Genomic DNA, 23,239 nt, shown 5'->3' on the forward strand with positions numbered 1-23,239 from the left:
GGATAAAATGGATTTTCAGGTTTGAACAAATGTGGAGAACATGCAGCTTGACTATGTGTATGTATGTAATATAAAACAGAGGAATTCCTCCTTATTAGAAATTGAATCCCCCACTGTACATGCTGAGGTATGCTTTGACATCACTTATATCTGCAATTATTATTGCTACAATAGTACTTACAGGCTTGTCTCCATCAGCTGAGAGCCTCTATCAGAGTCTTTGTGTCTGTGTCTGTCAGCACAGGAGGAGGGTTTCAGGGGGCAGAGAGGGCATCATCACTCAGGCATCTTCTTACTGGGTTCACTGCACCGAACTGAAGCCTGGGAATCAGACCAACGCCAACTGTTCCCATCAAGCAAATGGATGCAGGTTCTGTGAAACTGAAATCAGAGCCATACTTCGCAGCATGGTGTCCAGTATTTTTAGACAATAGCTCTGGGAGAAAAAACTGCACTGGCTTCTCTTTTCTTTTCACAGTTTTAGATCTTCTCCTCGCTGATGAGAGAAAAGTACTTAAATGAACCTCAGGGCAATGCTTCCTTCAAGCAGTCTAAATCTGTTATGACTATTAGGCTGTCCGCCTTTCTCTGTGTTACCCTCTATTTTTACACATTTATACGATTTTAACTTTTTGTCCTCGGGTACTTTTTTCCCCACACCTTTTCATCACAAGCTTCTGTGGGAACACTTCAGACACAATGTCTTTTCTCTCTCTCTGCAGGCAGTTTTTGTTATCAGACGCAAGAGAAGCTCGTCTAAAATGGCAAGTCTCAACTCATTCTATTGAAATGTGAGCAAACATTAATCTGAAGCATTAAAAAAATTCAAAATATTTTTTCTCACATTCTCACTTTTAAAAAAGGTGGTTGTTTTAACTGTGTGCTGAAGGCACACAATTTCTCATTGGTGAAAAGCTTTTAGATGAATTGTCATGACATATCGAGGATGAATACTACAGACTTTACTTACGGGGATCACTTTTTGTTTTTTGTTTTTTAATTGATTGAGTGAAATACTGAATAGATTACTGAATAGATTAGTGATGAATAGTGGATATAGTCCAAGTTCTTATAGCATTTTATTGGGAATTAGGGTTTCTCTCCCACGGTCCAAAGATATTGTTTAGGTTAGGGTTAACTAACTGGTCATTAACTGTTGATTCCAAATAGCCCACAGGTTTGAACGCTTGGTGACTTGTCCAGGGTGCACCCTGTCACTTAGCCTACGGCAGCAGGAATAGGCCCAAGTGGAACAAGCGGAAAAAAATTAGTTAAAATTCGAATTTTATTTGTCACACACACACACAACCATACACAGAACGACATGTGGTGAAATGCTTATTGCTGTGCAATGCCCGCCCATTAAATGACAGTAAGAATGACAGCAAGATTCACAGATTACTACAAAATTTACAGATTTTAACTCAGAAATTTACAGTAGTAAGAATGTGCAAATAACGATTTATGAAAGAAATTTTGAAAGAAAAAAAGAGATAATAAATTATAATTAGTGTGCAAATAAACAGAGTGCGTGCGGTGATGTGATGTGTGTGAGAGTCCAGTCCTACACCTGATTCAGGGCCCGAATAGCCTGGGGGGAAGAAGCTTCTCCTCATTATGTTTCTAACAGTAATGTTTAAAACTGTCAGAGCAGGGGTCTCGAACTCCAGGCCTCGAGGGCCGGTGTCCTGCAGGTTTTAGATCTCACCCTGGGTCAACACACCTGAATCAAATGATTAGTTCATTACCAGGCCTCTGGAGAACTTCAAGACATGTTGAGGAGGTAACTTAGCCATTTAAATCTGCTGTGTTGGATCAAGGACACATCTAAAACTTGCAGGACAGTGGCCCTCGAGGCCTGGAGTTCGAGACCCCTGGCATAGAGGACACAGGAAAAATGTCTTCAAAATGGCCTTTTTTAATTTTAACCAACCCCAAAAAGTTCAAACAGACAAAATTCAAAATATAATTGGCAGGCCCATGAAAGAGGTCAACTAAATATAATTCTACTCAAACTGTAACTTCCAGAAAATTAACCAAACAACGTGGACACAACTCACAAACTGACCTGAACACAAAGACACAAGAGGGTAACCTTTACAGTGGTTTGGCCAAACCATTTACACACGATAGGGGAAACAAAAACAAACGCCAATACTAACTAAGCACGAAACTACATAAGTAAACCTAAAACATCCCCGTTTCTGAGAAGCACTTGGTTGGTCCTGCCAAGCACGACCATCCAACTCCTCAGCTCTTGGCCACGCCTTTTGCCCAGACAGGAAACAGCCACCTTCCCAAATCAGGTAACTCAAAGAAAGAGAAACATAATTAGTAACAGAAAACTTTTCTTTTGGTAAAACCACTAAATGCTATTATAGCTGCACTTCAAAATATCACTGTTAGGTTTAAGCAAAGACATTAATTGATTATATTGCTTGACTTAACTGCGAAACAAACTGAGGTGAATGTATGGACTGATTTTACCGATGCGTGGCTAATGCCATCACACTGTTGTTACCTGTTGCTTCAGTTGCTTAGTAATCATTTGGGTTAAAGTGGGATTCATCCATCAACTGGTACATCTTGTTTTGAGCTCACACATAACTGATAGAAGCATAACAAACTCTATGACATTTCTAATAGTTGGGTGAAACCAGTGGGAAGTAATTCTCAGTCTTTGCTATGGTATGATTCACATTCATTTGTGTTTTTCTATTTTCTATGAAAAATCTGCAATTTTCCACTTTAGCGGTGGCATAGGGAGCAAAAGACAGTGAAGTGTTAATCTGCAGAAGACCCGTGATTAAATTCTTTTGAGTGGCTGTTTTTTTTCCACAGCCACTCAATAAAAGTTTCTCAGTGTTGACTTTCAAAAACTGGAACAAATCAAAATGTAGGACATTGTTTCAATATTTGGGGCAGGAGGACAAGGGATAAATGTGCTGTGCAGTCCCACCTGGTCCCCCTAGTTAGGAAAGGAGAGTGTTTACTGTCAGCTTGTTAAAGGTTGACTTAACCCCATTTCTGAGCCCAAGAGTCTGCTGCACTAGATGAGGTTCGTTCCCTTTTTGTTGTACATGTACAATGAAAATAAAGGGCTATTCTATTTTATTCCAGTGCTGTGTTCCTTATTTTTTTGAATATTCATATTCAGGTGTATTATGGTGTTTAGGACGAAAAATATTATAACACTTCAGACTCTGATTTATTCCAGTGTGAACTGAAACCTGGGATCACAACTTTTTCAACATATCAGTCACTGACAGCGTGTTGGCTGGTCTTCTTCCTACCATATGGTTGTATTTGTCTCTGCTAATCAGGCAGTCTCAACATGCACTTTTATTTAGAACAATTTAACCTTTAACCTTCATCTTCCATGTGCTTGTGCATTTGCTCTGTCTTCAGAGAAAACATGGTATGTAGTGGCATTTATTTAGCTAACTTAATATTAATAATCTAACAACATTAAGCTCCTAAATTCACTTATATTTTATTAGAGTTGTAAAAAATTTGAACCATTTTTAACACCATGCCTCGGTGGCTGTTTGCTTTTGGAAACTGAAAGAGCATTTGGACGCAGTGATAACTAATGTCAGACAAGCGGCTTGTGCTGCATGGTTTCTTCTTTGAACAGCACTCTGTGAGCGTTTGGGAGCTGATATCTATTGATGCAGTTTGGCTGTTCCCCCCTATATTCTTGCTTGAGACAGGATTTCAGTTGATCTCCTTTGTCATATTATTTGTTTCACAGTGGTTCAAACATTTTTAATAGGGTGGCCCTTATCTGCAGGGAGGCCAACTTCTGGACTTTTATCACAATGCCATGCTGTTGAAACAAAAGTAATGTTTAGTGTTTTCTTGTTGTAATGCCTTCAGTGCAAAAATACAATCTGGATGGTTGAATTTTCTTGAGTTTTAGAAATATAAATAACAGATTTACTGGAACAAACCTTTGTACTGATATGCATGGTCCTCAGAGGAAGAATCCTCCTGATTTTTGTTTCCCAAAACATTCAGAGTGGAAAATCTCTACAGCTGTTTGATAGTTTAACTTGCACATATTCCTGTTTAGTGCAATAACTCTGTCATCACAAAGCTTTCTTCTACATCAGGCAAAAATGCAATGGAGCAGTTCACATCTGTAACCAAGTACCTGTAAAGCAAAAATCTTTGAACAGCAAATGTTGACATGCAGGCATGCTAAGGAGATGAATATTTTGGTTTTATTAACTTGTTAGTGTTAATGTCAGCATCATGTTATAGCTTTCTAGAGCTGCTAGCAAGGGGGAAGACTTTAAGCTGTGTCCTAAATCCATACCACAGTTTAAATCCATGTAGGATTTTAACATGTTGTGTGCCCACGCTGGAACACTACCAACATAACACACCGTCCCATCAGTACACAAGCGAGAAACCCTAGGGTTTTATTGCTGCTGTGGGTGGATATTTAAATATGATTGATGAGGATGAGGATTTTCTTTTGGCCATGGCACAGTATACTAAGTAAATATGTACATGCATGCATTTGGTTTGTACACATCAGGCCTGTGGAAGTGGGACAAAACACTTTGTTTCTATATTGGAAAGTCAACTGGAAGTTCACTTGCTGCTAGTTGAAGGTGAAGCTGTCGGTCATTTGATCCACTGTACAAAGCAGAGACACCCATCTGAGACAGTTTCTAACTTGAAGGTGTAGCGCTACCTTCCTCTGCTTCCTTGAGACTGATAGGTGCTTATCACATCATGAAAGGTGACAGAGTATGATCCGTAGTCCGTTAATCATCCAGAGGTCATTTCAGATGCAGATGACCTTGACTTTCTCTTTCAGTGGCACGCACACGCTACTCTGAGAATTTTAATCCGTGATGTTGCACTTCCAGCGTTTGAGGGTTACTTTTTTCATGCTCTGTTTGAAAAGCTTTAAAAGAGAAGAGATGGAGACGGCGAGAAAGAAGGAGATTTGGTGATATCCCCGATAGAGCTATTGATTTGTTGAGAGGACCTGCTTCACACCTGCCGAAAATAACTGAGAAGTTTAATCAATGCTGTAGAACCTAATCAAAAGAAGTGAGGTGTACCAGCAGGCTGTGGTTACCCACTCAGAGCGTTTTATAGGTGTGGGTATGTGCTTCTTTTCAAGCAGCAAGTGTCTGTACCTCGTGAATCCATGCTTGTTTGTGCTTCAGTAATTGCAGCTGGTGTATATCAAATATTTTTTGTTTAAAAAAAAGAGAACCTGAGATTGGTTTCTTTCATTTGCAAACAAGACTGACATCTTGGAAAATTTCTGTTTACTCAAGGTGTCATGTCATCTGGCAGGGAGGCAGGCTGCAGCTGAACTCAATTACAGCCTTCCATACAGGCAGGAGGAACACAAAGGCAGCATCAGAATAGCGTGATGGGAAAGACAGACAGGATGTTTGCCAAGTTTCTATCACTTTCTCTGATATTTCCAAGAGTTTCTGTGAAAGAACATAAAATCAATGTCTCAAACCAAATCAGCTCTCCAAATATGTGCTGTCAAAGAAGGTTAAATTGAAATTTGATGGTTGTGTGGCCACAACTTGTGTTTGTGTGTCCTTGGCTTTTTAAAATGAGATTTCTACAATATATTTAATCCTTCTCTCATAAAGGAATGTGACACCTTGGCAAGACAGGATTTCATTCAAGTAACAGTTTGAGATCGCCTTTAAGCAAACTCTTTGAAAGGAGACAACTTTATTTACATCGGTATTTTCTGAAGGTAGTTAACACTGACCAGGCTGTCATCATATGGACTGATCTATTGTATCTCATCAGCATGTATGTACACAGTGTGGTCATTGTGTTAAATTAAACTTTTTTATTAAAATAAATAACACCTTAACAATATGAATGGTAAGTTAAAAAAAAAAATCTTATAACATTTTATTTCAGAATATCTTTGTATTTATTTTACCCTCTTCGGCTTTGATGGCAGCATCATATGATTCAAACCTGATCATCCATAATGTCTTTGAATGGTGTTAAAATGCATCAAAGAAGATCTTTTTGAGTTGTCTGTATGTAAAAAGATTAACATAGCTCCAGATTCTGAAAGAAGCCAGTGCAGAATTGCCTTAAACCTGTATTGCCCCCAAAGGCCAGCAGGGGGCGACTTCTTTGGCTGCAAAAATCTGATGATTAGAAGTCTGTGGGAAAATCATGGTAGAGGATAAACGGACTGATTCTTAAATAATTACATTTTCTACTCTACTTGAGCACTTTATACAGCATTCCTCACCCATCAATGATCACATTCACACAAACATTTTTTGTACAAGTGATTTTATCTATCATTCACACACACTCACAGACTAATCTTAACCTTTAACACCTACCATCTGCTTGCACAACAGGACTTCACTAACCAGTGTGTGATGTCACAATGTCCATCTTTAATATACAGTTTATGGATGTCAGCAATGCTTAGCTTTCATAGACTTAAGTAGGTTTAAGTTCAGGTGACTAGAGAAAAAATCCACAAATGTTTGCTCTATATAGCTATTTTTTTTTTTTTTTTTAGCATTTAAATTTTTTTTATTTATTTATCATATTGCAGTCTTAAAGAGAAAGGTCAGATTCTCCATACTTTATTTTGCTGACAGCTGCCATCGATTGGTCCGCTGTTAGAGGGTTTGGCTGCAGCCATTTCTGTTTAGTGACTTTCTTCCCTGTAGCAAAGCATTTCAAATACCTAAACTCTTCAGCCACGTCCATCTCTGTGATTTTGTATGAATCAAATGCAACAAAGAAGCAACCTCATTCCAAAAATATTCCTTATTCACCGATCTCTTGGGAATGTGTAATAATGAAAGAAAATGTAAAAATGGCAAGCTCTTCATCCATTGATGTTCATGAATACCACTATTTTGGAGTTACATGATAAATTTATGAGGTGCCATCAAAAATTTCCACCACTGCACCTATAAAGAGCAAAAACCTCATTTAAATTCAGCCTTTTTCTTTGAAGTCCTCCCTTTCAGCAGCCATACACTGCTCTCGCCACATTTGTACGACTCCCTGGAAGTGCCATTCTGATCACTTGCTGGTGCACGTTAGCAATATCACTGTCAAAGGAGCCACCCTTTAACTTGCATTTCAAATTGGATAAGCACACAAAGTTGCATTCATCCAAAAGTGGTGAGTAGCACACTGGTGCTCCACAATCACTTTTATTAAATTCCCTGTGTTGGAGCAAAAACTGTTCCATAAGAAGCACAAACTGTAATGGGATCAACAGTACATACAGCTGTTGACTCTAAATGAGAAAAGTTTTGGTAACTGATGGTTAGCTTGAAAACCTTTTATTTTTTTATTTTCTGATTCCATCCGTCCATCCTCTTTCACAATCCTGTACAGGGTCACAGTTAGGCTGCACCCTATCCCAGCTGTCATTGGGTGAGAGGTGGGTTACGCCCTGGACAGGCTGCCAATATATTACTGGGCTAATACAGAGAGACAGATGGCCGCACTCACACCTATACGGCCAATTTAAAATCACCAGTTAACCTGAAGCGCATGCCTCTGGGCTGTCGGGGGAAGCCAGGGTATCCATAACAAACACATGGACGAGCTAGAACATGGAAACTCTGCCTAGAAAAGCCACAGGTTGTTTTTGATTGTGTTTTCTGTTTTGGCTATCTGTTTTACTGGTAATAATATGATTCTGTTGTTTCTTTCTCTAGACTGTTTAAATAAAGAGTAACTTGTGCAGCCCTGTAATAAATTCTAATAACACAGAACTACAGTAAAAAGGCTAATAGAGAATGGTAAATGGTAAATGGCCTGTATTTATATAGCGCTTTACTAGTCCCTAAGGACCCCAAAGCGCTTTACATATCCAGTCATCCACCCATTCACACACTCAGAAAAAAGAAGGCTTAATAAAACAGTAAGACTTTATGAATATTATGGGAATATTGATGATTAAAAATAAGGTAATCAAACACACTAATGACCTCACACAGTGATAGTCCACTGGCTCAGTGGTTATCCTCATCCCTTCATGACCTCGTTCGAGCTCATCAGTCACCTGTGTGCATGCTGTGTGGTATTTGCATGTTCTCGCTGACAGCAGCGGACCTGTAATTTTCCTGCTGTGTAACAGACTCTTAAGGTATCCTGAGGTAGCCTTGAGTCCTTGTGTTACCTCAAACGGCATCTGTTTGCTGGAATTTCACGACAACAACAAAAAGCTAAGATACAAATGGAAAAATGACAAAAATCTAATTTGGCTCACTTCTCAATATTTCAGGATTTAATTTAGAAACTTTCACAACTTCAGCACTGATTACTGCTCTTGGAGGTAATTGATCAATTTTCTTCAATGCCACAGTTTTGCATTCATGTGAAATCAGCACTTGAAAAAAAAAGTGCAAGTTTGACTTTATCTACCCACCAGAGAAAACAACAAAAATGTTCTCACATAAGTTTTTGTAATTATAAAAGAAAAACAAATCAAACAGAGCTGCGAGCTTAAAAACAAACTATTTTCTCTCAGCATTACTGATATAGCCGTACAATAAGTGTGTGTCTGTCTTACATAATTAAGTCCACTCCAAGAAACTGCCTAATAAACAACACCCAGTAAAAATACTGGGAGAGAAAACAACCACAATGGTGATTTAAGTTTTTAACTATTTGCTACATTTTTATCGTTGCTGTGAATTTGATTTTATGAGTCAATCCTTGACTCTGGCTCTAGTCTGTTCTCAAAGCAAAAAAGAGCTAAATAACATCTGCATCATGCAGCGAGGTGAAATGAAACTTGGCAGCAGTGTGGCTGCATCCCCAAAGACTTATTACAGTCAGAGGACACACTTGAAAAATTAAATTATTCTACATTTTCCTGACACTCCTTACAAAAGGCGGCGCTGACCCAAAGAGCCCACTGGGAGAACGACTACACTGGAAAATGTCAAATCTGTGGCAAATGGAAGGAGCTGTCACAACAGCACAGCAAGATTATCTAGACTTGCATGATTTTCATTTCAATAATTCTTTCCACAAATCGATCTTGTTTCCGTAATGTAACGACCTGCTCCTGCAACTTCTGTTCTTGTTTTCTCACACTGCAATAACTTCACAACAACCTGATCGCATTCCCACAAAAATATCTTATCCTCACAAGATTAAAATGTGCTATCTTTGGAACGGCGATCGTGTTCCAGCAGGACTTGCTGTAAGAACAACATATGGATGTTGTTCTTACAAGATAACATGTTCCCAGAGGTTAATTTTGATCTGACAAGATCACTGATTTTCACACTGATTTTCTCCCAACATGACTTCTTCTCCACATTATACTGCACTTGATACTCTCTTTGTACGACTCAGTATCCTGCTTCCAGAAAAGAGCTTGTTGATTTGAGTCAGAGAAACTTTTTTTTTTCATGCATCTCCCCATAGTGTGCTTCCTCTGAAGTATTTTGATGTTGCAAACAAACGTAAAAAGATTTTCTAGTTTATTGCCCTTGTTTCAGCTTCTTCCCACAGTTAATTTAAAAATTATAAGCTCCCAAAAATATAACAGTAGGGCTGATGGATATTTCAACACAAATTGCATCTATAAATGTCATGTCGTGAAATAAATAAATATAGCCTTAACTTTTTACCTTCCCAACTGTTACCAACCTGCCCTCTATGTAAATTGAACCCTTAACTCTATGGTGGCAGTACTTTTACTGTGTTTTAATGTTATTTGAGTAAAGGCACACAAGTATAATCAGGAATTTGTACTGAAAATATACAAATGCAAAAAAATTCTACTACATTTAAGTACATCTGATTATGTATTAGTAGAAGAAAAACCACCAATATAAAATATCTGTTGATAAATGCCATCTGTCAACAAGTTCATTAGGGGTTAAAATGTTATAGTTTTTTTTTTTATATAGTTTGTCACTGATTGACTTAATATGGAAAAGTTAGGATTATACTCGAGCAGTATGAATGTGCATGTGGGCACACATGAACACCCCAGAAGTATATCTATTTTTATGCTGCTGTGTCGTCGGCTTGTATTCTGCTGCTTGAAAACTTATTGCCAGCATGACTTTTGCCATTTTTCTTTGCTTTAAAAATTTATGTGACTTTATTTGGATGACAAGGCAGACCCAGGAAAGTATCAGCACTGGCTAGCTGGCTTGGTTAGCAAGGTGCACCTGTGTGTCTCGGTACAACTGAACACTAAATAAGATCAAACGGTACAAACCCTCTCACTGAGTAATTGTGCTCATGAATGAACCTCTAATGCAATTTAAATGTGTAATTTATTAACTATAAAAGAAAGTTTACAGGATGGATAGGAGTGGAAATGAGTACATGAGGGGGACAGCTCAGACTGAGCGTTTGGAGAAGTTAGAGAGGAAAGGCGGAGATGTTTTGGACATGTGCAGAGGAGGGATGGCGGGTGTAATGAAGTTGGAGCTGCCAGACAGGAGGGGAAGAGGAAGACCCAGAGAAAGTTTATGGATGCAGAGGATTTGTGTGACAGAAGATGCTAGGGATAGGGAAGGAAGGAGATAATTTGCTGTGGTGACTCCTAAATGGGTTTAAAAATAGAAAAAAGATAAACACTGTGCTGCTGTGTTGAAAGGGGTGGTGGTGGGGTGGTAAAGCTTTTTTTTTTTTTTTTTTTTTTTTTTTTTTTTTTAAATGGGAGTGTATGGGGTCTGTCTCAATTTTTAAGCAGTTGTACGTACAGTGAAGGAAATAATTATTTGAATGTAAAGAGCGAGGACTCTGTGTGGACAGTGGGGGAATCCCCTGTTGAATTTGTATTGAACAGTCTCTAATTGTTATAATAGTTTCATTATAGCAGAGAGAGAGAAAGAATATTAACCAAAAATCCACAAAAAAATACATTACATAAAAGATATAAGTCGCTTTGCATGTCATTGAGTGAAATAACTCAACCGGAATTCCCAGATTGGCTGTGTGTCATACAATTAGTCAATTACAGATACTCTTACTGATTGCAGCTTATTTTGTGTATAAAGCACACGTCCTCACAATGATTTTTCCCCCTCCACCATCATGGGAAAGACCAAAGAGCTGTCAAAGGACATCAAGAAGCAGACCGTTGACCTGCACAAGGGTGGAATGGACTACAAGACCACCAGCAAGAAGCTTGGTGAGAAAATGACAAATATTGGTGTGATTATTTGGAAATGAAACAAATAAAAATGACCACCAATTGCCCTCAGTCTGGAGCTCCATGCAAGTTCTTGCCTCATGGGGTTAGAATGATCATGAGAAAGGTGGCGGATCAGCCCCAAACTGGGAGGTAACACACAATGCAGGGTCCACAAGGTCCCTCTGCTCAAGAAGGAACATGTACAGGATGATCTTAAATTTGCCAGAGACTGCTGTGGTCAGATGAAACCAAAATCACACCACCCCCACACTTAAGCACGGAGGAGGAAACATGCTTTGCAGCTGTTTTTCTATTAAGGGTTCAAAATCCTGAACAAGAGCCTCCTTCTCTCAGCCAGAACACTGAAGATGACTCACAGATGGGTCTTCAAGCATAAGAATGACCCAAAACCAAGGTAACAAAAGAGTGGCAGAAGAAAAATGTACCTCACTGTGCACTGACATCCACACGCTTCTTAGACCATTGTGATATGGAAAGCAAACCACAAGTGAATTAACACATATGAGATCCTTAAATTATTGAAAGCATGCCCAGTTACCCATCGCTTTGGTTAACCTTCTAAGATCCACCGTTAATGAAACAAATGGACTTTAAACATCTTTCTAATACTGTAGGGTCTTTACAATATAAAGTATCTTTAGGTGGCTGTGACTGTGAATTTATATTAGTAAAACTGAACCAAAATGATATGAATGGAATTGAATTAACATTGACTTTGTCATTATTTTAGTTTAAACTGGGCCACCCTCAGCTCCAGGGCCCATCAGCTGCAGTCCAGCTGTAGGCCCACGAGCACATTTGACCTGTATTGCCAGTTCAAAGGTAACAGCTGTGCTTTGGGTTCACAGAGCAAGCTAAATAAAAAAAGGAAGATAAATCCTCACATTAAAATCCCAGATTAGATTTTTCCAGTTCCAAATTCTCTCAGCAGTGCACTGTGTTATCATTCTGCCTCTTTCTGCCTGACTTATGATTCAATTTTAACTTTGTTCGTCTCGGCACTGGTGAAATCACATGTTGATTTTTACAATTTACCAGTTTAGAACTTTTTGAATTTCAAGGACTACTGGAGTATAGTGTCTGATCAGATCAGTGTGCCTCAAAGGTAAACAACACACAGTATTGGTATCAGATAACTCTTTTGTTAAAAAATAAAGATGAAGATTGGCATTCTGTTAATAACACACAGAATATAAATAGTTGTCTATATGTATTTTACTCTGATTTTGTACAGTAATGATTACTTGTTCTCTTGGTTCCTACACCTATACTTTGACTTGTATGAATTCAGAAGAGGAAACCAGAGAAAGAGATGAGAAAAATGAAAAATCAGTGAATATGACTGACAGCACTTTTTTCTGTAGATTAGATATAATTCAGGACAACATCATACCACCAAGTTCATGAAAGTATAAATATTTCATAGAAAAGTTACTTATAAACGCTTTGCATAATGTTCCCTTTCCTTCTCATTTTGGTTAGCTTCAGTGATGTAGCTGAGGTAAAAAGCATCCCAAAACACAGATCAAACATGTGTGAAAGTGTAATTGTGCAGACAGTTCTGAACATGAGCAGAAATCTTGCTGAAAAATATCTGATCTATTAAGTCCAGCAGTAAATTTAAATAAATGGATTTTTCATTGACTGCATAGTTATATCAGGTTAAGCTTGATATTAGCCAGACATTTTAAGCTGTTACGTTTGGCTCTCAGTCTTCAAAAGAAGACTAAAAAATGCCTTTATTTGTCTTGAGGGCGATCGTGGCTCAAGAGTTGGGAGTTCGCCTTGTAATCGGAAGGTTGCCGGTTTGAGCCCCGGCTTGGACAGTCTCGGTCGTTGTGTCCTTGGGCAAGACACTTCACCTGGTGGTGGTGGTCAGAGGTGGCGCCAGTGTCTGGCCTCTGTCAGTGTGCCCCAGGGTGGCTGTGACTACAATGTAGTTTGCCATCACCAGTGTGTGAATGGGTGGATGACTGGTTGTGTAAAGCGCTTTGGGGTCCTTAGGGACGAGTAAAGCGCTATACAAATAAAGGCCATTTACCATTTGACTCTAATATGATAATAATAATCATAATAATAATGCCAGACTACCTGGGAGCCTCACTGCATTATGTTTCAAACAGTTAAATGAGATGTTGCAAGAAAGGGATATTAAATAAAAACAAAAACAACTCTTCTCTGGTTGGAAAAGCACTCATGTCTTAACTCAAACAGTGTACGCCATCCAGTACACTTATTTGAACAAATTTCAGGCAACAGTAAGTGACATATAGTTAGATTCACACTTTACCTATGGCAGTAACATTGTTTAAACACAGCACTGTTTAAAAGTCTTGAGTTTTCCAGGCTTCTTGAAGGACATTCAAAGCTCTTCTTTGGATGCTGGCTACTTTCTGTTATGTTCTCCATCAAAATGATCTCACACTGCTTCAACAATTTTGAGATCTGGGCTCCTGGGAAGCCAATCCATGACTAATGAAGTTTCATTTAGTGTTTTTCTATCCAGCTTTACTTTTATTGGCAGTGTGTCTCGGTGTTTCATTGTCATGTTGAAAAACCAAAACATTGTCAATCAGAAGACTTTCAGATTGGATGAAAATCTAACGATGCTCTTCTACTTTCAGAATTCCATCAATTTTGACAAGATCTCCAAAACTATTGGCTGAAACGCAGCCACACCCATGACAGAGCCTTCCCTTTGTTTTACAAATGGCTGTATACACTGATGAACCTCCTGACATCCTCTGTATACTTTAACAATAATGTGAACTAAAAACTCCATGAGACCCGATGCCACTGCCACTCTCCCACTGAGACCATTTCTGATGAGGCTTCAATGGACACTATATGTCAACAGGAGGGCCAGATACATTTCTCTGGTCCTGTGTCAGGTCTTTACCTTTTCTCCTCAAGGACATGCCAATCAAATACTGTTTATCTGCAGTAGATAATTTTTTTAAGCCTGTCACTTCTTCTTTTATCCCCCACGTGTACACACTGTACACCATACTGAGGCAGAAATGCAATTTGAAATGGATTCTTTCACTAAGCGGCTTAATTAAAAAACAAAAACCGCAAAAAAACCAAGAAACATTCCTCTGAAAAGGATCAGATGGACTGGACTAAAAATGAGTGAAAAAACAGCCCATGTTCCAAAAAAAAAACAAAAAAAAAAAAACTTTGGAAGACCATCGGAATGTCTGGAAAAATCCAAGACCACTTTGAAAAACGAGTCTGGCTCTTTGGAAGCAAATTATGAAGAAATGAGGGGCGGTACTGCATAACCTTAAAGTCCGTCTCTGCCTACACTCAACACACAGCACCCTCTGTTATTATTGTTTCCCTCGTCCTCATGTTCCTGATGTTGTAAAACGCCAGGGCCAGGGCGTCAGCGGCGGTCACGTGCCGCACACGGGGCGGGGCTACGCGTCTCAGCCGGCCAGTAGCAACGCAGCGTCGTTGCAGGTCCCAGCAGCTCCATGGGAGGAAAAAAAAACAGAGAGGAGACGAATAACGGTACACTCCAACATTTATGGAGCCGATCCCCGCATACCACCGCACTGCACCCGCATCTGCTCCTGTGATGAGCACGTGAGGAAACGTGCTTGCAGACGGAGGTGGTGAGCGCGTTTAGGGGCTGAAGAAAACAGGCGGTCCACCATTGTCTGCGTGGAAATAAGAATGGCCTGGATGTGGAAGGTAAGAGGGGGTTTCTCTTACTCATATGCTGCTGTCATTAAAGGAAGAAACGCACATCAGGAGGCTGAGACGTGGCCGGCTTTCCGCCAGTGTGCATTTTAGCAGATGTGCGCTGAAACGTGATCCGGGCAGCTGCATTTGGCAGTGGTGATGCTCGGCGGAGGTAATTAACCCTCCTCTGCTTCCTGTCTGCTGGGCTTTTTTGTGTGTGTTTTGGGGGGGCCTTGTGCAAATATGATGGAAGCAGATTCCTGTGTTTGAGTTTAGTTTTCAACCCATGTTTGTGTTTATTTAACAAACAAGCAAATAAATAAATAAATGGCAGCATCAGCAGGCCAGCCAGCTGTGCACACAACATCCTTCCTGACATGTCCAGGTGTTCACATCACGTGAGCTGAGGGAAAGTTAACAAATCTCTGACGTCCTTCACAGGAAGCAGATTTCACTTCGTTTGAAACTTCTTTAATGGGACTACACACTGATTTCTCTTAATAAAGGATGACAGTAGCAGGTATTGTCTTTATGATTTAAATAACTTCTTCGTGAAATGTAGGAATATCATGAAAAATATCGACCACCGCTTTCCAGAGTTCTACACATAGTCTAGTGGTTCAAACTGCAGGGCATGGACAGTCTGCTGAAAATATACAGTGAAATTAAGATAAATGATTAATGATGTAAAGGAATTAGTAAAAAACTGTAACGTGTGGAGAAATAACATTTTTTCAACTTCTGAAGTGGTGTATACCTGAGAAAGTTGGGAACCACAACATAGTGTCTGAAATCTGCTCAGCAGGTTAAAGCTTGCTTAGCTGACAGTGAAAATTTAGGGATTATGAGTTTCAGAAGCAAAGAGTGTTTTAAAATGTTGCTTAATGAATCTAACTAAACTAAACTAATTGGACTGTTTTGTTTTCCCAAGTTATAATTTAGGCTTGAATTGTGAAGGTAGCGATAGTATGGGCAGCTTTTTTTCCTGTCAAGCCAACAGATATTTAGTTAAAATGGTTATTGCTGAACTCTTAAAGATATTTTCAAAGTATCTGTCTATCATTCATTTTCTTGTCCGATTCAGGGCCGTGAGGATGGTCAACCTTTTGCCCCATGACAGCCGAACAGGTCTCTGGACCACTGTTGGGCTTAATTTAGACCTCTGTTGATTCCATGGAGAGCTTATGATGTAGCCTTTGCAAATGGCCAATGCCGCTCCCAGCCATAATAACTGCATGGACGTCATCAAAGCGGTGTGTAGTTAAATTTTTAGTGAAGTTTGTGTCATGTTACAGTGTAGGATTTAAAAAAGCTTTGTGATTATGACATACCTACACTGTTGATTCAACTAGGGATTTATAGCTATGTGTCATAATAGAGCTTATGGAGAGCTTATGATGTAGCCTTTGCAAATGGCCAATGCCGCTCCCAGCCATAATAACTGCATGGACGTCATCAAAGCGGTGTGTAGTTAAATTTTTAGTGAAGTTTGTGTCATGTTACAGTGTAGGATTTAAAAAAGCTTTGTGATTATGACATACCTACACTGTTGATTCAACTAGGGATTTATAGCTATGTGTCATAATAGATTTCGTGTAACCACAGACCCTTCTGAAACCGACATGGTAACCCACGGTGTAACCTGAAATGTAGCCACGTCATGGTGATACAAGGACACTGACAGGCCTGGTTGGTACTATCTGTATCCTGCTACTTTGACGGATTCATTTAAATCGATCAGAAGATAATGGACTGCTCAAGGAAAGAAGTCTGAAAGTCCATCCATCCATCCATCCATCCATCCATCCATCCATCCATCCATCCAACCATTATATCACTTAAGACCAAAAAAAAGCAAAAATCTTTAAAACTGTGAAGCAAGAATGAGTGTGTTTGTCAGGACTGAAGCAATTGAAGTTGATTTTGACGTTACATATTCACTGGCCACTTTATTAGGTGCACCTTGCTAGTACTGGGTTGGACCCCTTTAATCTTCAGAACTGCCTTATTTCTTTGTGGCACAGATTTAACAAGGGGCTTGTAACATTCCTCTGAGATTTTGTTCCATATTTGATGTGTTAGCATCACACATCTATGATGCAAATTTCCCATTTCACCGCATCTCAAAGGTGCTGGATTGAGCTCTAACTGAGACCAAGAAGGCCATTTGAGTGCAGTGAACTAATTTTAATGTTCAAGAAACCAGTTTGGAGGATGATGGTACAGTGTGATCATAAATTAATGGACATGGTGAAAAACAATATTCAGGTATATTGTCAGACTTTAAAAAATGCTCAGTTGGTAATAAAGGGCCCAAAGTGTACCAAGAACATATCCCCTCCAACATTACAACAGCATAGGCCTGAGCTGTTGATTCAAGGCAGGGTGGATCCACTCTTTGCTGATGTTTACACTAAATTCTGACCCAGTCAACCTAATATTGCAAAAGAAATTGACGCTTATCAGACCAGGGAACATTTTTAAAGTCTTGTTTTTTCTTAGCCAATGTGAATTGTACTCTTAGTTTTCTGTTCTTAGCTGATAGTAGTGGAATGTGGTGTGGTGTTCTGCTGCTGTAGCCCATCTCCTTTAAGGTTTGAGATGCTCATCTGCATAACTTAGTTGCAATGAGTGGTTATTTGAGTAGCTAGTGGTGTCCTATCAGCTCAAAGTGTTTGGCCATACTCTGACTCTGACATCAAACAGGCATTTTGATCAGTCACTCAGTGGATATTTTTAATTTTTTTTCCAGACCATTCTCTGTAAACTCATGATTGTGTGGTAAAATCCCAGCAGATCAACAGTTGATTAAATACTCAGCAGCCTGTTAAGCACCAACACCCAACCCATCACTTAAATGATCTGTCTTCCACATTTTGATACTGGTTTGAACTTCAGCAGGAAATCTTACCTGAATGGATTGAGTTGCGATCATGTGATTGGCTGGTTAGACATTTGTGTTATTGAGCAGTTGAATGGGGTACCCAACAATAGGCGTGAATGAGTTTTGTGTTGTAACTTGTGTGCTTAAAGCTTAATACGGTAACTTCTTAGTCTGTTGTGCTCGATCGTGAGGTTTTTGATGCTGTAAGAGTAGTTGAACATATTGCGTTGTGCCTTCTAAGAGGATTTTACATGTTCATTTCCCTTTCTCTTAAAAAAAGCATACACAAAATCAGTTCATCACCATTAACATAATGTGTTTTTGCCACGTTTAATATATTATCCTTTTTTATTTTTTTGCTATAGTTGAAAGATGACTGACAGTATCCAAACACCCACGACCTCCTCTTCAGCTTCATCAAGAAACAATATGTCACTTCAAAAACTTTACTGTCACACCCGCATCTGCTCTGTTAGGCTGTTTTTGTTATGGGAGACAGCAGTTAATTTCACACTAGATTTGACACTGTAATATCAAAAACGGGGAAAAAAGAAAATATAATTACACGGTACAAGTTTCAGAGTGACTGAACGAAATGTAAACGAGAAGTGGACGCAAGTAAATGAGCTGTAACTTTAAATTAAATGATACCAGTGTCCTTGTTTCTTATTAGCTCCGTATTATTCTGATGTAGATAGTGGCTATGAGGTACATAAATCCAAACCCACCTAATACAAATGTTTGTGTCTTTAATACTTCAATCATATAATAAATTTTCTTTTTTTCTGATATACATACGCTGCTATAGTGATCATACAAAACATGGCAAGTTTAAATAGTGAGATTAGTCTGTCTACAAGTACTAAGTATATGCACTTGTAAGTACTAAGTAAATAATGTATCTACACAATAGTAAATGTCCTTAACATTATCAAATGAGACGCATACTCTGGCTGTGAGTGCAGAAACGTTCTGATTGTGAATCGATCCAATCAGAATGAAGTTAGCGTAAATATAGAGACGGTAAAAGTTTGCTTGAGGCAGGATGCACTAAGTGTGTAGACCAAGGCTCAGTATGGCATGCTAAGGTAAGTAAAGGGGAAACTGTCAAACATGCAGAACTATTCTAGCAGAATCCAAGAATAAATATAGAGCTGGGAATAAACAGAAACGATTCCCATTAAAGGAGCTATTAGTTGAGGACCTCCAGCATCACATTGACTTTATCATATCATTTATATACTCTCTGCACGAGTTTTAAGGTAAATGTCAACAATTTACTGTCATATGTTCTTGTAATATGTTTAAATGTTGATTTGTCCAGTAGCTGTATAGCGTTTTCATGGATTTCTTGGATGTCTGTGCATATTGTTTTCTTTTTACATTCTTAAATAGGCAATAAAGGATGGATAGATGATGTAATTTAAGTGCTGCAAAAATTAAACTGCAAAATGAAAAAAAAACAACCCCCAAAACAAACAAAATATGCAAATGATTGTGTTCCATTTCTGCTGAATATGTATAGATAATAGCAGTCTTTAGAAAATAACTTTCCGTTGATTCAGTGCAATTAGAAGAGCACCAATAAAACCACAGAGTGATGAAAGTCACGGTGACGTTTGTGTTTTTGTTATTGAGGAATAATGCCTGACATTTTAATCTTTCTGGCAGTTTTCTCTTAAGTGGAAACCTGGGGGGATGTTGAAGTTACATATTTCAGGAATATTATGATTTTTTTTCTCCATACACCAGTTTTTCCATCATCTCTTTATTATTTATTATTTTATTTTCAAAGTTTACTGCCAACTAAAATTTTAACCACTAACTAATATTAGGTAAACAAATGACTCCATGAATTAAAGCCAGATGTGGAGGTCTGACATGTTAGCAGATATCAGGTTATTGCAGCATCATGTATGCTGCTGAATTTTAAAAGGAAGCTGTTAAGGTTATTTTCGTGGCCCAGGGAAACACTGACAAGATTGTTTTTCATTTGTGAAGTGCTTTTATCAGAGTGTACATTATCTTGGTCACCATTTGTAAACTTATTGGGTAATTCTGGTTTATTGCATCCTAGAGGATTTTCCATTATTGTGACTATTGTGGGTCTCTGGGTCATACTAGCTCAGCACTCTCAACCCCTATTTTAAAGATCTGGGAAATGAAGAGTATCATTAAACTGCATCTGAGTAAACTCAGAAATTACACGCATTGAATTGCTTTTTTTGCTAGCTGCGTTAGAAATCTCCCTCTGGGAATGCTTGTAGACTGACTGACCTAACTGTCCAAATAGTCACTGTTTAGTGTGTGTTTGTGCTGGAGTAAGAGTAGCAATTATATCAGCACACAAAATGACTGTTTTCTTGTTGTGATAGGTGATTTCAGAGGAGCTGAAACACTAATTTGTTCTTACAGCTCCACACCTTGGATTGCTCTCACACATGAACGCATGAAGCTTTTCCATGTCAGGAACAAGCAGGTCCCAGTCAGTGCAGCAAGTTTTCCTCCAAAATCAGAGATTTTCTTTCAGAGCAGTTGTTGTCTTTCACAATTTCTTTGCTTCTGCATCCATCCTCCATGGACTCATCACTTTCTTCATAATGTTCCATCAATTTTCTCCCATTTATCTGGGTCCAGGTCGAGAGAGCAACAGTCTAAACAGAGACACACATATCTTCATTTCCCCAGCAGAGATGTTATCACTCCAGCGTGTCTCAGGTCTATTCCAGGGCCTCCTTCTGGTAGAAGTGAAAAACCTAACCTAGGGAATGCCCAGAAGGCATCCTAGTCACCTCAACCACCTCAACTGGTTCCCTTCGATGTGGAGGAGTAGCTGCTCTTCTCTGAACTCCTCATGAATGACTGAGCTCCAGCCATTCGCCAAAGGAGAGCATTGCCACCCTTTGGAAGAAGCTCATTTGCAGTCCTTGTACCCACGATCTCATCCTTTTGGTCACAACCTAAAGCTTGTGACCATAGGTGAAGGTTATTTTATGTGTTTGACCAATATGCTTTCAGATGTATTGGCTCAACAAGGGACAAAGACTGAAAATGACATAAACAAGAATAAATGTATTTTTAGATAGACATTTTAATGTGTTTGTCCCAGTTTTATCATAGTGATTATGTAAATATACACAAACACATTGTTTTATTCACAGTTTCCTACCAAGTAGGGTCTGAAAAAAGAAATGTGACATGCAGAGTTCCCCCTTTGTCATCTTTTGTTTTAATTGGAGTGAGCTCGTCTGTGAAGAGCTGTGCTTAAGCTGGGAAAGGCTGTCGCTGTTGTCCTCTGTGCTAACAGTTCAGAATAAGCCCTCTATCACATCACATCAAAAGACAACTATTCTGCTTTCATTGCTAACCACATATGGCAGAACAGGGCCAGAGCAGCAAATTCGCCCGATGGGGTGATGTGGGTGCACACCAACCAAAACACACAAGCCGAAATTTTAGATTAATTAATGCGTGCACACACAGACAGACCGTCGTTAGTGGGTGTAGAGCGGTGCTTTTACAACTATGGGGAATGCAGCCAGTGTCCCATTTCTTAAGAGTTTCAGGGATGAATGGCACTTCTCTGAGTCCCTCTTGTCCCATGTGATTATGTTGCTATAGAAAGGGAGCTGATAAAACGTGTCCCGTCACAGTTTTAGAGAAAGCACGGGGTACTGGCAGGATGTTGAATGAAGCAGATACTGTAGTTTGTATTCAAACTGTTATCAAATCCCTGCTCAGATTCCCTCTTGTACCATTCTTCCCTTTATCTGTTTTACTTCTTGAGTGTGAAGTTTACAGGAGAAGTCTCAGAATCCACTGTTTTATAGTTGCCTGGTCGCACAGGGAGACAAAAACTTTTTAGTCCTAAAGTAGAATAGATCAATTACTTACAGTTAAATAGGTTCTTACGCATTAAGGGTGTGTGGAACTGTGACACGTTCTTAACTACTTCAGCAGAAGTTTAGTTGAAGTTTGCTGAATCCGAATTCGGATACACCCTGAACCCAAAACCATAACTGTTTAGTTTTTGTCTGAAAAGTAAAAATCGAGCTATCCAATTAATGCTTAAAATCAGGGAGGTTTTAGGATTTAAACTCACTGGACATTTACTTAGTTACATCTTGGATTATACAGTTGCTGCAAATTTCCCTGCTGCACATCCATCATGTTAATCTGCTGTTCCACACATCCCAAAGGTGTAGTTCTATTGGATTGAGATCTGGGGACTGGGTACAGGACAATGAGTACAGTGAACTCATTGTCCTGTAAAAAACAAAACAAAACGGTTTTAGATTATTTAAGCTTTGTGACGTGGTGCATTATCCTGCTGGAAGCAGCAATGACAACACTGTGGTCAGAAAGCAATAATACTCAGGTAGGTTGTAGCCAGAGGATTAGTAAGGAGGAGGTGAGGGCAGCTATCAAGATAATGAAGACTATCAGGTGGTTTGTCCAGATGGCATAGCTATAAAGGTATGATGATGTCTTGGACAGAGGGCAGTGGACATTTTTGGTGAGCCGATGCAAACTGTAACCTCAGTTTTATGTTCTTGGCCGCTGTAGTCTTCGGCTGCTGTACCCCATATGCTTCAGGATTCGAAATGTTGCACGTACCTGGGTTGTAATGAGTGGTTGAGTTACTGTTGCCTTCCTGTCAGCTCGAAGCAGTCTGGCCATTCCCCTCTGATCTCAGACATCAGAAAACTGTCACTTACTGGATATTTTGTGGGAGAGTAAACTCAACCTGTGTGGCACCAGCACCAATGCTACTTGAAAAGTCACTAAAGATGACCTTTCTTCCCCATTTTAAAGCTGGTTTTGAACTTCAACATACTGACTACGTGCTGAAATGTACTGAATTACTGCAATGCAACTGATTAGATATTTGTGTTACCCAAACAAAGAGGCTTGTGAGTTTATACCTCTTTTTGTGTTTTCATTTGTTTAATTTGCATTTGTGAAAAGTTTTAAAATAATAGGTAGTAATAGCTAGGAGCTAGGGTTGGGTGATACCCCGCTAAAAAGTTGGACACCTTGCAGCCTCAAAATGAATGAATGAACAGGTCAGGATGCCATGCTTTTAATTGAGCATTGCAGCGTGCTAACCAAGCTTGCTAGTGGCAGCTGATAACTTTTCTCGACATTCTCGTCTAAATGTGGTCGTTTCTGGCGGTGGCTAGTACAACACTGACGCTTAAAAATCAAAAATCAAAACCAGTGGGTGAAGCTACTCTAGCTATATGTCTTTTTTACAGAGCATGCCAGTAACCTTGTTCATATTGTCACATTGTCATCATTGTTTGTTGACACAGCAGCCCTGTTAGAAATATTGATTCTAACTTATTTCAAGAGCCACTGCAAAAGGAGCAAATTCAGCCACGCATGAAGACATTTCATATTGTAACATCATTGCAGGAACGTGAAGGTTTCAGTAAAAAATGGTGCAGCTATGTTCCATAATATTTTAGAAATAAAACGTG

At 39.1% G+C, this 23,239-nt stretch overlaps 1 protein-coding gene across 1 annotated transcript in view; it reads left to right on the plus strand.

The window, feature by feature from the left end:
- Positions 1–14,823: 14,823 nt before the first annotated feature.
- st6galnac3 (ST6 (alpha-N-acetyl-neuraminyl-2,3-beta-galactosyl-1,3)-N-acetylgalactosaminide alpha-2,6-sialyltransferase 3) overlaps positions 14,824–23,239 on the plus strand; it is a 109,780-nt gene continuing 101,364 nt past the window's right edge. The window contains exon 1 of the mRNA XM_085377614.1: positions 14,824–14,881. Coding sequence (XP_085233740.1) covers positions 14,864–14,881 — 18 coding nt within the window. The 5' untranslated portion in view covers positions 14,824–14,863. The remainder of the gene's footprint in view (positions 14,882–23,239) is intronic.

The sequence above is a fragment of the Diplotaxodon limnothrissa genome, linkage group LG18 (genome assembly GCF_057381915.1).
Source record: "Diplotaxodon limnothrissa isolate DT_005_m linkage group LG18, D_limnothrissa_male_GT1.1, whole genome shotgun sequence".
Lineage (NCBI taxonomy): Eukaryota > Metazoa > Chordata > Actinopteri > Cichliformes > Cichlidae > Diplotaxodon > Diplotaxodon limnothrissa.